Source organism: Eretmochelys imbricata, chromosome 7 (assembly GCF_965152235.1).
Source record: "Eretmochelys imbricata isolate rEreImb1 chromosome 7, rEreImb1.hap1, whole genome shotgun sequence".
Classification (NCBI taxonomy): Eukaryota; Metazoa; Chordata; order Testudines; family Cheloniidae; genus Eretmochelys; species Eretmochelys imbricata.
In genome coordinates this window covers 44,557,781-44,571,146 of record NC_135578.1, presented here as the reverse complement: position 1 = coordinate 44,571,146, position 13,366 = coordinate 44,557,781, and the positions used below count along the sequence as shown (strand labels likewise).

At 39.1% G+C, this 13,366-nt stretch overlaps 1 protein-coding gene across 5 annotated transcripts in view; it reads left to right on the top strand.

Moving 5' to 3' along the window:
- The window catches only part of POC1A (POC1 centriolar protein A), a 108,574-nt gene that overhangs the window by 79,675 nt on the left and 15,533 nt on the right, over window positions 1-13,366 (top strand). For all 5 annotated transcript variants that reach the window (XM_077822477.1, XM_077822476.1, XM_077822478.1 and 2 more), the window contains one exon: window positions 6,092-6,232. In XM_077822477.1, coding sequence (XP_077678603.1) covers window positions 6,092-6,232 — 141 coding nt within the window. The remainder of the gene's footprint in view (window positions 1-6,091; window positions 6,233-13,366) is intronic.

Sequence of the window (13,366 nt, the reverse complement as noted above, 5' to 3'; positions counted from 1 at the left end):
ATTCATTGAAATTAATGTGTTTATCTTCTATGTAATCATGGAATACTAGAATGAATACTCCATGGTTTACAAAAAACAAGGGTGCTAATGTAGATGAGCCATGTATTAATGTTAGAACTCAACATTCTCTGTGCCAGGAAAAGGGGATTCCATTTGAAATATTTTTGGATAAAGCTGATGGATGCACATGTTGGCTATCTGACCTATCCTGCATTTCAGCACTTTGTAGAAGTATATCTTAAACAAAAACACGCATGGTGTTTTGGGGATAAGCTCTATGTTTTTAGAGAATCAAAAACTAGTTGTGTGCTAGCCTGAGGGGTTGCCTCTAGAGATGAGCAATAGTGGTGTATATCTGAGTGTTCCTTCAAATTAGTACAGCTTGTGTTTTCTTAGCTACAGATGCGAATATGTTGATTTGTGGAATAGTTCCAAACTTGAGGAATTTGAGCATTCCAGAAATTCAAATGCTAACACTGACTTGACAAGGAAGCATAAGAGCTGCCATATTGACAGACACGGTCCATCTTGCCCAATATCCTGTCTCCAGTGGAGGCCTGTACCAGACTTCAGGGGGAAGGTATAGAATAGGGCTATTATGGAATGATCCACCCATGACTTCCACTCCTCACTTCCTGTAGTCAGAGGTTTAGGTTCACCCTGAGCATGGGGTTGCAGCCTGACTGTCTTGGCTAATAGTCATTGATGGACCAAATTATCCTCCATAAACTTATCCAGTTCTTTTTTGGAACTCACTTATACTTTTGGCGATCACAATATCACGTGCCAATGAGTTCCACAGATTAGTTGTGTGAAAAAGTACTTCCTCTTGTGTGTATTAAACTTGCTGCCTGTTCATTTCATCGTGTGACCCCTGTTTTTTGTATTGTATGAGAGGGTAAATGACACTTCTCTATTAATTTTTTTCCCACACCATTCATAATTTTATAGATCTTTCATATCCCCCGCTAGTCGTCTCATTTCTAAGTTGCACAGTCCTACTCTTTTTTTAGTCTCTCCCCTCATATGGAAGCTGTTCCATACCGTTGGATCATCTTTGTTGCCCTTTTCTGAATTTTTATCCAGTTCCATTATATCCTTTTTGAGATGGGGCAATCAGAACTGGACATAGTATTCAAGGTGTGACCGCACCATGGTTTTATGGATTATTATATTTGGCCTTATTTTCTATCCCTTCCCAATAGTTCCTGTTAGCCTTTTTGACCACTGCTGCACATGGAGCAGAAGTTTTCAGAGAACTATCCACAGTGACTCCAAGATCTTTCTTGGGTGGTAACAGCTAATTTAGACCCTTTCATTTTGTATGTATAGCTGGGATGATTTTTTCCAATATGCCTTACTTTTGCACTTATCAGTGTTGGATTTCATATGCTGTTTTGTTGCCTATTCAGCCAGTTTAATGAGATCCCTCTGTTACTCCTCACAGTCTGCTTTTGAATGGTTTTACACATTTAGAATCATGTTGTATTTGTTCGGATAATGGTATTTTGTATCGATGAGCAGGAAGGAACAAGAGAACCTCACGATGGGGAGTTCCTGAGAACTGGTATTGTGTAGTACTCGTGACCTTCCTGATTAGTTTATCTTGAAACTAATGAGAATTTCCACTGGATGTCACTGTTACTCTCCACAGATACAGTTAAAATAACATTTTACCTGTAGTGAAAATTATTCTGAAAGAGGAGATTTAAATATCTTCTTTGTTTGACTTGCATAATGGGGTCCCAAATAAGACAACCTACCCATGCCAATTTCTTTCCATTAGTTCCTGTTTTATTCCATCTAAGCCCTCAAACATAGTCTAATATTTTTAATATCAGACTATCCATAGTTTAAAGACTGTCAACTGTTTTCTTTCTAAATTAACATTATTTTTAAAAAATCCAGTTTTTTATAAAGTACCCTTTAAGTAGTGTCTGCTGACTTCTTAATTCCCTGTTTTGTTTTATATTGAGAGGGGTTTTAGCTCCCCCTTTTAGCTTTTGAGGGTCTGTCAAGGAAGGGAGAAACTTAATAGTCAAGGAGAAATAATGAAACTGACTAGAGGCAGGGTGTTGTCAAATGGATAAAATAGACTGCAAAAAAAAACAAAACAAAAAAAAAAAGACCCCAACCCAGAAACCTTTTTGCTCCTACTTTCAGTTATATTAATCTTGGGTGTTAATTGTAACAATAGTCGGTATAAAGGTTTCAGATAGAAATGTGATTAAGCTGATTGTGCCCCTTTTTAATATTAGCTTTTCAGAAGCTAGCTGTAATTTTATATAATTGCTTATCAATTTGTATTTTCCACTGGCTTATATGTTCCCAAATTGACTCGTCCAAGACCCAGCAGTATGGTAGCTGAGTAGAATGCTCTCTAGTTAGAACAGTTTTCATAAGTTTCAATGTGAAGACTTTTGGAATGAAGGCTAATTATTTCCCCTGTCTCCATGGCCCCCCAAGTAGTTGGAGTGTGCTATTTAAGTGGGTGCTAAGAGCTGTATTGTATTTGAAAACTGCTTATCCATTCTTCTTTTAATGTTCAGTTGCTTCTTGCTATACTTCCAATGCCTGATAAGCAGATGTTGTAATAAGGTATTTAATGGCCCATACGTTTACTCAGTTGTGCTGAATAAACTGTTCACTTGAACTATGACTAAAATAGATTAAACCTCCACATCAGTGTCATTGTCTTCAGTGTCCTTCCCCAGAATTCATCTGGCATGTTACCTTACAATTTAGTAGTGAAGGAGTACAGGTGTCTTTTTGTGTAATGACACTTGATAGTGCTGAAACAGTTGTGAAGCTGGTACCTATTTCATGCTTTTGATAGCATGTATTATTTTTGCAGCATTTTTTCTTTTTCATCTGCTTGAAGAATGGGCTCTTGAACTTACTTCCAGTCCCATTGTAGTCACCAGCTTACCACATGCCCTGTACATCTATTAAATATAAGATAGCTGCTGCTTGTTTTCAAAGCACAGCAAAAGGGGAAAAAAAGCCCTATGACAAAATGGAAAACAATGTCTATATTTGTTTTCTCCTTATTTTTCTTCAGTTGGGTACAAAATTCTAGTAGGCCACTTCTAGTATCCCAGACACAAGTTGGTGGTGGTGGTGGTTACGGAAAAGTTTGCAAGCACTTGGGCTTTTCATTAAAAACAAAAGGAGGACCAGAGAGCACCTGCAGGCTCTCCTGAGACCCCACAATGATTTTTATCACTGTAATCAGGGGGACATAGTAACAAATTAATAATGGCAGGTTATTTCCCAATAATGCAGCAGCAACCTGTGTTTGTTGTTGTACTTGCACTGAACCAAAAGGGCTGATAGTTGCTTCTGGAAGAACTGCCACTCAACCTGGCATACAGTTATGTAGCACAGGCTCTTTCCCATCTATTTGTTTTTAAACCAATAATAATGTGTCTACCTTTTTTCCCCTAAGTGGGGCACAAAAGAAATCCCAAAGGCCCAATTCAGATTCAGTATATTTTAAAATCTGTTAATTACTCTACGCAGCCTTTGCCCTGCAAAGTACTGGTTCTGTTTCTTATACAGGCAAAACTCTCATTGACTTCTGTTTTAGTATGTTTTGGGAAATAGTGTCATTTACAGGCATCTGAGCCTCATCTGCCCCTTTTTAATCAAATCCATATTTTTAGAGTCTAATAGCTCTGCCAGAATCTGAACACAATGGAAATCTGGATGAAAATGCTTTGACTTACCCCAGAAAAGGAAAAGTGATGATTTTTGTCGGGAAGGGAAGATCTCATAGAATAATGATAGTGCCAGCTAAATGTTGAGGCAGTAGGCTCTTAAACCTTTATTTTTTGACTGTCTCTAAATGCGATGTACCAAAAAAAAAAAACTTTTATAAGTATTTTTTCAGGATTATTATAAGTTGAACCATTTTTTTAAAAAAAGAAAAGCTGTCAGGTTCTTGCTTTGTTTAAAGGTAAAAGGATAACAGTTTATCAGTACAATTATTTTTCTGCTTCAGTGAGTCAGCTTCTTCTAATGGGTTCTGACATGGAAGTCTGTAAACATTTTAAGTGAAGATTTGTATAATGTTAGTGTGCTTGTAGCTCAGATACACAGGAATGGGTATGGAGTAACTATAGACCAGTCAATCAAAATATAAAATTAGTTTGGTTAATAACAGAAGAATATTCTTGGTGGGTTTTTTTTTTTTTTTTTGCTGATCACCTACTGGGCACATCAAATTTTTCTTTTAGGTAAACTCAGACAAATTGCAGTTCTATCAGGTTTCCTTTGGAGTTAATTAGCTTGTGCTAGAGCAAACATATATTAGTAAACTGTCACTGTTTGCAGTGCAATCCTTGGTGGTTAAACATTCTTGGAGCAGATCTAATATACAAACTGTGGAAATTCTTTGTAGGGCAGTGGTTTCCCTTCTTCCCAACAACTTCTTTGCTTAAAATAAAGCATGTGTACAAATGAGGTTCTGACTTCCTTATTTGCGATTTGCCTGGATGGGCTGCTGATCCATGGACTTCAATGGGGTTCTTCACAAACACTGAATTACACCAGTGGGGTCTTCCAGTGCAGGATCAGGGCCTTATTTTGTATAGAGGAACAGCTGGAAGGAATGTAGGGCACCAAGCAATGCAATTAATACTTAAAACAAATGTTTCACAATTATGCTATTCTAACTTCAAAATCTAAGGGAATTAATGTGGATTTTTAGGGTGCAGGGCTATTGATTTTAAAATATATATATTTATTTCCGATAGGGTAAGAACTTGTCCTAGTCTTAAAATTACAGCATTGTTGTATAATGTGTTCAAGTGACTTACATCAAGTAGGGCTGAGACAGAATAAACAGCATTACTCAGAGAAACAGATTATTAATTCTGTGCTCAGGAATGAAGAAGGCAAGGAGTCATTAGCCACGTTCTACCTAGAGATGTGCCTGAGCAGCATGACTTGGATCTGGATTTCCAGCAATCCGAAGTCTGAGTGCCTGGTTCTCTGGCTTGGACATTTTGCAGTCATTTACACTAGTCCCAAGCAAGTGAAAGATGTCAACATTCTTATTTGGTTATCAATGATCATGCAAGGTGATGGAGGATCAGGGTCTGGGGATGTCTGGATCTGGAGTTTAGGTTCAAATCCATGTAAATTTTTGATAGTTTATGTAAAGTAGTAAGTATTGGAACATTCAGCATTACTTATTCCAGCAGTTAGCTTTTACATTACAAAAAACATTTCAGTTTATTCAGTTGACACCAGTTCATCTGTATCCAGAAAGTAGATAAAGTTGTGGGGCTTGTCTCACATAAAAGATCACCTTTTAAGGAGGATGGGCGTAGGGGGGAGGGGGAGTTTTAGCAAAAATGTTTGAGTTAGGAGTTTATGTGGTGAAATGATCAAGCTTGCATAACAAAAACAGCTGAGATTGAAACTTCAAAGTTGACTTGTTTTGTGAGGAGAGACAGAGTTCAAGATCTAAACAAAATTAAAATGACTGAACCAAACTATGCATGTTTAACTTACATGTGTATTGGAACATTTTTGCTTAATTTTACATGCTTAACAGTAGAAGTCAAGTTTAGTGTAGCCAATAGATCTGAGAAGAGAGCTTATTGTTCCCTGTAATATTGAAAAAAACCTCTCTGCTTTTTACAGTGTTGGACTAAAATTGTAGGGGATGTTTATCACCATGGTAACTTGTATATTATTTATAATCGTGTGTGTGTGCAAAAGTATACAAATTGTCTCCCTGGTGTCTCTCTCTTCAGGTACACTTCGTATTTCTGTAGCACCTTCCATCCTAGTAGCCCACAGGTCTTCACAATCTTTAGTAACTTGAATCATGCATTACTTCCATGAGGTGTAGATATTATCTCCATATTGCAGAGGTTACTTTCCCCAAGTCACACAAATACATGGCAGCTTTCCTAATTTCTAGCTGTGCGCTGTTGCCTCAACACCATCGATCCCTTTTCATAGCATAGATTCAGTTCTCCAGGACAGATCATACTTTACCGTAACCTATCCCTGAGGCAGAAATACTTCTTCTGTTGCTTGCATTGTACTAACAAATAGTGTCTCTCTGTTTTCCTAGCAATCAGAAATGGATTGCGGTGATCCTCCTAAGAAAAACAAAACACAAGAATCTGCCAGGAACCAGCACCAGCAAGAGGAGGAGACAAGTCTTGCAGATACCCTAGAGCATATTGTGGGACAGTTAGATGTTCTTACTCAGGTATGAAGTGCTTTATGGGCTCGTGATAATAGGTCATCTTCTGTCCTCAAGTGAAATATGGACTTTTTGAAATAGATCCTTAAAGTAAAATTGTGAATAGTCTCAAAACTCGTCTGTTTTTCAGAAGCTTATTGGTAAATCTCTGTAAAATGATGGAGAATGTCAAATTTCTGGATTATCTAAAAAGTTGTCACAATATCAAAAACAACATTTTAAGGAGAAATATTGGAAGGACATAAAGAAGTTTACAGTCCACAAAACCTGTAATTTAAATATAATCCCATCTCCATCTACTAACTAGTATCTTGCTTCATGGTAAAACACAAACAGCTACTGAATTCAACATCTATGGCATATGCATTGTGCAACGTTCTACTGGCTTCAGTGAGAGCAGAGTTAGGCCAGTGCTGATGGCTTTTCAAAATCCCACCTTATATTTTATCCCCTTTTGTGGAGCTAATCTTAACTTTTTCGGGAGTACTTTGAAGCTCCTTAGAGAATAATGTAGGGGGGTGTGACTGGAGTCCCATGGGGAGCCAGCTGAGGTCACTCAATTCAGGTGATCTGCAAAGGATGGGGCAGACAACCGCAAAGCTGGTGGATATTTCAGTACTTAGGTTTACCAAGCCAGCACTAACCCGCTTTTGTTATACCTTACTGGTTACTTAGAAGTCCAAAACACAATTCCTTTAAAGTAACCCAGCCTCAGGCCTCCACCTAGTTACCCAAGTCAGATATGATGAAGATTAATGAAAATCTTATTTCATCACATAAAATAGTTCTACCAATCCCAAAGGATTACACACATTACCTTCCATATTAATGAATATTCCAGATCTTACCCCAATACACGCTTACAGCCAATTATTAACTAAAATTTTTAAAAAAGAAAAGGGAGAGTATGGTTAACAGATCAATATACATACAGACATGAGTTAAATTCTTGAGGTTCAGATTTATAGCAGAGATGGTGAGCTTTGTAGTTGCAAATAGTTTTTAGAATTTAGTCCATAGGTTATAGTCCAATGTCCAATATCATATCCAGGGAGTACCAGCTTAACTGGGATCTCATCTTGCGACTTAAACTTCCCCTGATAAAGCGTAAGCAGATCTGAGATGACAGGATCAGGACCCAAGCCGTTTTTATATAGTTCAGGCTTTCTTTGACAGCTCGGAGTCCCTTGGCGAACAATAGACTCTCATTTCCTAAGCATCGCCTTTAATTATTCTCACAAATTAACATAAGGTAATTGCATGTTTTCCCTCCATCTGCAGATGATTCGCTATATATTTCGAAGAGAGATTAATACAGCAACAGCCTGTGTTTACAGTTCATTTATGTCTCTTTGATCTCTGAATTAACAGAATACAGCATAGACAGGGACTGTTCGATTACATTGTTGACCACTACCAGTATATATGTAAATGCACAAAAACCCAAACATTATCTCCCCATATGTCTTTAAGGGTTGAATTTGAGTCATTCATCCTGCAGGACGCTGCACCCTTTCTGGTCATGTGTCACAGGGTAGCATAAAATTCTAAATTAAGATCTAGATTATTCTATTAAAATGTATGTCAACAGTAACCTTCACAGCCATTAATTCTTGGTCCTTTATATAAGCACTTTATGCTTTCAAAGCACTGGAAAATTTAAATTTGCAGTGGTTACAAATAATACTCTAAAATTAAGACCAGTTTCTGTGAATTCACAATCATGTGGGGTTCCAAACACTAAAATAAATATCTTTTTGTCCTTTAAACTTTCCTTCTCCACATGGTCTAGTAGCATACTATTTTCTGGAAATTAAGGAAATCTATGTGTTCAATTCATATTTTTAAAAAAACCTGGTCAGTAGATTCTACACATAGCATTCTTCAGTTTGGGGAGTGCGTCACTATCTTGTACAAAAGAATTAACTTCAGTTCTAGATCCTCAGCCTATAAAATCAGCATAGCTCCATTGTCCCCTCCCCTGCTCAAATCCCACTCTTTCCCTAACTCCTTCCACATACTTCAAGTTCCCACATGTTCCCCAACAGCTTCTGTCCTGTTTCTCTCCACCATGCTTCTCCCTTGCACATATCTGGGTCCCACTGCAGCCCTGTCTTGTGGTATTTTTTTGTTTTTATTTTTTTAAGCATTAATTTTGTTTTAACCACTTTACCTCACTCACATCCACAACACACGACTCCTGCCTCCACTAATTCTGCACGCGTCTTACCACGCTATTCTTACTTACAGTATCACTTAAATAACACTACTCTAAACATTACAATACCAGCTTCCTAAAATGATAAACTACTTTCAAACTATTTCCACTTAAAGAATCCCCGCCGTTAAAACGCAACACATCCAAATCCAACACAGCATAACAAAACATAACCAGCAACTAAAAACCAACCCCACCTCCAACAAAACACCAATTCATCACTCCAGTTAGAAAATTGTAATTTCTTAATGGTAACCGTGTCGAATGGAAAGATTAAATATTGTATGTGGAGGTGCAGGGAGAAGGCATGTATTGCAGGGTGGTGGATGTTGATGACATAATGCAAAGAGGATCAATTCATGGTTGTGATTTGGAAAGGCTGAGTGAGAAGATTTAATGAGCATCTTTGTAGCTATCTTAATGGTTATATTTGTGATATGGTGGTTCAAGTGCACATACCTGTTCTTTAATTAAGGTATTATTTGTCTGAGGGGGATATAAATGTAAGAGTATATATGCATTTATATAAATATAACAGGTTTGTCTCCCTTGTTTCTCATATTAAAAAGAAATCTTGCCATTTTCATAGAATGCAGAAGAATTTGAATGCATCATATCAAAATGCTAATTCTCATTCCAGCTCAGTCTTCTGCTCCTGCGGAACATGAACACGATTGAAAAGTGTGGAGGTTGGGGTGGATTGTCAAAATAGTCCTCGTTTTATCTAAATGTGTTGAATATTACAACACTTACATCTTTAGTGGAAATAGGAAGGTGAAAACCAAAACACATTTTCTTTCAAAAGAACCATAATGCTATTCAATAGAAATACAAGAAAACTATTGGAGGGGGGGAGTGCTTTTAGATCCTACTGCTGATCTGTTTCAAACCATTCTGGTTAGCATATCCAACGTTGTACACATGAATAAAATGGAAGCTACTGGTTTATACGATATTCGTGTGCTTCACCAGTAGTAGGATTGGAATGCATTCTTTATCTTTCATTATGTAATTCTGATACACAATTCTAATTGTTGTGTAATGGGCTCCATTTCTACTGTATAGGTGTTTTATCAGAGGAAAAATACTGTAGTAAACACGATATGTGGGGTTTAAAATAGATATATGTAATGCAAACATACCTTTTAAAAAGAGGTTCAGTAACTTCAGAAATTCCAAATGTTATTTTAGACCTAGCAGAGAGAGAGGAGTGGAGGAGGAATAAATTAGAACATAGGAAGTCTGAAAAGATGGTAAAAATAGCTGCATTTAGGGAAAAGTTTTCCAAGCTGTACCTACACCAGAATAACACTAAAATAATTTAATTTTAGTGTTTTAATCTTCACTTGACACTGGCTGTATCCTTAGGTGCACCCAGTATAGTTATGTGAGAGTAGATATGTGCACTTAATGATATTAAACAATTCCATAACTCTGCTAGCACTATGATGGTATTGTACCCCTTAGAGTGTGAGACTTTGGCTGAATGAGACACGAAAACACACAACTAAGACTTCAGAGTGCTGCAGGCAGGAACAGTAGAAATAATTACTCTTATTAGCGAGAGGAGAGGCATGTGTGGAGAGGCTAGTGATCAATGGCTCGATGTCTAGTTGGCAGCCGGTATCAAGTGGAGTGCCCCAGGGGTCAGTCCTGGGGCCGGTTTTGTTCCACATCATTATTAATGATCTGGATGATGGGATTAATTGCACCCTCAGCAAGTTCGCAGATGACACTAAACTGGGGGGGAGAGGTAAATACGCTGGAGGGTCGAGATAGGGTCCAGCGTGACCTAGTCAAATTGGAGGATTGGGACAAAAGAAATCTGATGAGGTTCAACAAGGACAAGTGCAGAGTCCTGCACTTAGGACGGAAGAATCCCATGCACCGCTACAGGCTGGGGACCGACTGGCTAAGCAGCAGTTTTGCAGAAAAGGTCATGGGGATTACAGTGGAGAAGAAGCTGGATATGAGTCAGCAGTGTGCCCTTGTTGCCAAGAAGGCCAACGGCACGTTGGGCTGTATTAGTAGGAGCATTGCCAGCAGATCGAGGGAAGTGATTATTCCCCTCTATTCGGCACTGGTGAGGCCACACCTGGAGTATTACATCTAGTTTTGATCCCCCCACTACAGAAGGGTTGTGGACAAATTAGAGAGAGTCCAATGGAGGGCAACGAAAATGATTAGGGGGCTGGGGCACATGACTTACAAGGAGAGGCTGAAGGAACTGGGGTTGTTTAGTCTGCAGACAAGAAGAGTGAGGGGGGATTTGATAGCAGCCTTCAACTACCTGAAGGGGGGTTCCAAAGAGGATGGAGCCACGCTGTTCTCAGTGGTGGCAGATGACAGAAAAAGGAGTAATGGTCTCAAGTTGCAGTGGGGGAGGTCTATGTTGGATATTAGAAAACACTGTTTCACTAGGAGGGGTGGTGAAGCACTGGAATGGGTTATCTAAGGAGGTGGTGGACTCTCCATACATAGAGGTTTTTAAGGTCAGGCTTGACAGAGCCCTGGCTGGGATGATTTAGTTGGGATTGGTCCTGCTTTGAGCAGGGGATTGAACTGGATGACCTCCTGAGGTCTCTTCCAACCCTATGATTCTGTGATTCTAATAAGAGGCCAAAGGAGGTCAGAAAGGACTGAATTTGTGCTTCTATGGAGTCAGGCGCTCCAAAGGATTGTGGAGTCTTATCACTGCAACTCTGGAGGACATAACTAGCCATTTTGTTAGAGTTTGGTTAAATTTACCATTCCATGAGGCCTAGGCCCTAGATCATCAGTAGCTCTCTGTATCTATGCAAGGGAGTAAAGGGGTGTAAAGTGCCTCTTCCTGTCTTGTGCAGGCTACATGGATCATGGGTTACAACACTTGGGGAAGAAGGCTCTGCAAAGCCACCACTACTTCTCTTTCACACAGGTGGCTGGGGACTGGAAGGAGCCTTGGTGACCAGGTAACATGACCTGTGCTGGATGTAGCCCTGAGGCAATACCCTCCATCCAGAGCAAGAGTAAACTGGGAAGGACATTGTGACTCTGACTGTGAGGAGGGAACGGGGGCCTGACAATATGTACCCAGAACCACCCGCGACAATGTTTTAGCCCCATCAGGCATTGGGATCTCAACCCAGAATTCCAATGGGCAGCGGAGACTGCGGGAACTGTGGGATAGCTACCCACAGTGCAACACTCCGGAAGTTGACGCTTGCCTCGGTACTGTGGAAGCACTCCGCCGAGTTAATGCACTTAATGCACTTAGAGCATTTTCTGTGGGGACACACACACTCGAATATATAAAACCGATTTCTAAAAAGCCGACTTCTATAAATTCGACCTAATTCCGTAGTATAGACATACCCTAAAATACGTAAATGCCACTGCATTTCAAGTGGTTCTTAAAAAAAAGTCTGTCTCCATAAAATTAAAGGTACACAGAGGGTCTACTTGGAAAAAGAGCAGGAGTATGTTAGCTGTCTTACTGGTATCTTATAATGAACCATTTAATTAATATGCTTGAATAGCACCAGTAAGAAAAGCTTTACTTTCATAAGCGGAACCACACATTTAGGAACACAAGACAGGCTTCCCCTGTGATATTTCCACATACTGTATATTTGCACATTTGTCTCAGTTTTCCCAGGCATTTTAATTGTTTAGCATCGAGGGAGCGCTAGTATTTTTCTAATATACTATCTTGAGAAAGTTGGAATAAAACTGTGATCATGATGTTCTTTTGTTCCCATTGAATTTACTGAGCTCTAACCTTTTAATTAACATAATGTGCAGAACACGTTGTAGTTGTGATAAACTACTTTGGTTGGAAATTATGCAAACATCACATTGATCTCCTATTCATTTTCTAATGTCTTTTTTTACTTAGCCCATCACTTAAACAATTTATAATGTTCTATCCTAAACAGTGTTTTATGGGGGGAGGGGAGAAAAGATGATTTTTCATGACTTTGCAATGCTGAGAGATCATTAGTACTAGGAAACCAGTTGAACATTGACATCTGAAAGTTGAGAACTGTGCTGCGGCCAACGGCCCGTTCTTTGTCCCATGTTGCAAATTTTTGATGTTAGGTTGTCTGCTCACCAATTGTCAGTACCTTCCCTCCACTGAGAGCAGCTGTAAAGATGAAGTGGACTGCTGTCTACTTATGAGACAGTAGGACTGTTTTGATTGTACTAAGAGGCCTCCTCCTGCCAGACACCAGCTGGAAGTAGAAGTGATGACACTGCAGAGGTGCTATGGCCTGCCCAACTGGCCATACTGAAGTAGGTTTCAGAGTAGCAGCTGTGTTAGTCTGTATTCGCGAAAAGAAAAGGAGTACTTGTGGCACCTTAGAGACTAACCAATTTATTTGAGCATAAGCTTTCGTAGGGTTGCTTCTTCAGTGAAGTACATCAACTAACTCTAGAAAGCTGTATCAGAGGGGACTAGTGGCTGCTGCATACCACTTTTAGCAATGACACAGTAGGTGAATTTGATGTAGCTAATGTCTATGATGATGCTTTATGTTATGCCTGTTAGCATCATATTATGATGATTTACTCTTGGTTTGTGCAAATGTTTTTAACCAGTATTATATTTTTCTACTTGAGAGTAAATGTTACTCCATCTTCCTTTATTTACTTTTCAGAGTAACAGCCGTGTTAATCTGTATTCGCAAAAAGAAAAGGAGTACTTGTGGCACCTTAGAGACTAACCAATTTATTTGAGCATGAGCTTTCGTGAGCTACAGCTCACTTCATCAGATGCATACCGTGGAAACTGCAGCAGACTTTATATATACACAGAGAATATGAAACAATACCTCCTCCCACCCCACTGTCCTGCTGGTAATAGCTTATCTAAAGTAATCATCAGGTTAGGCCATTTCCAGCACAAATCCAGGTTTTCTCACCCTCCACCCCACCACACA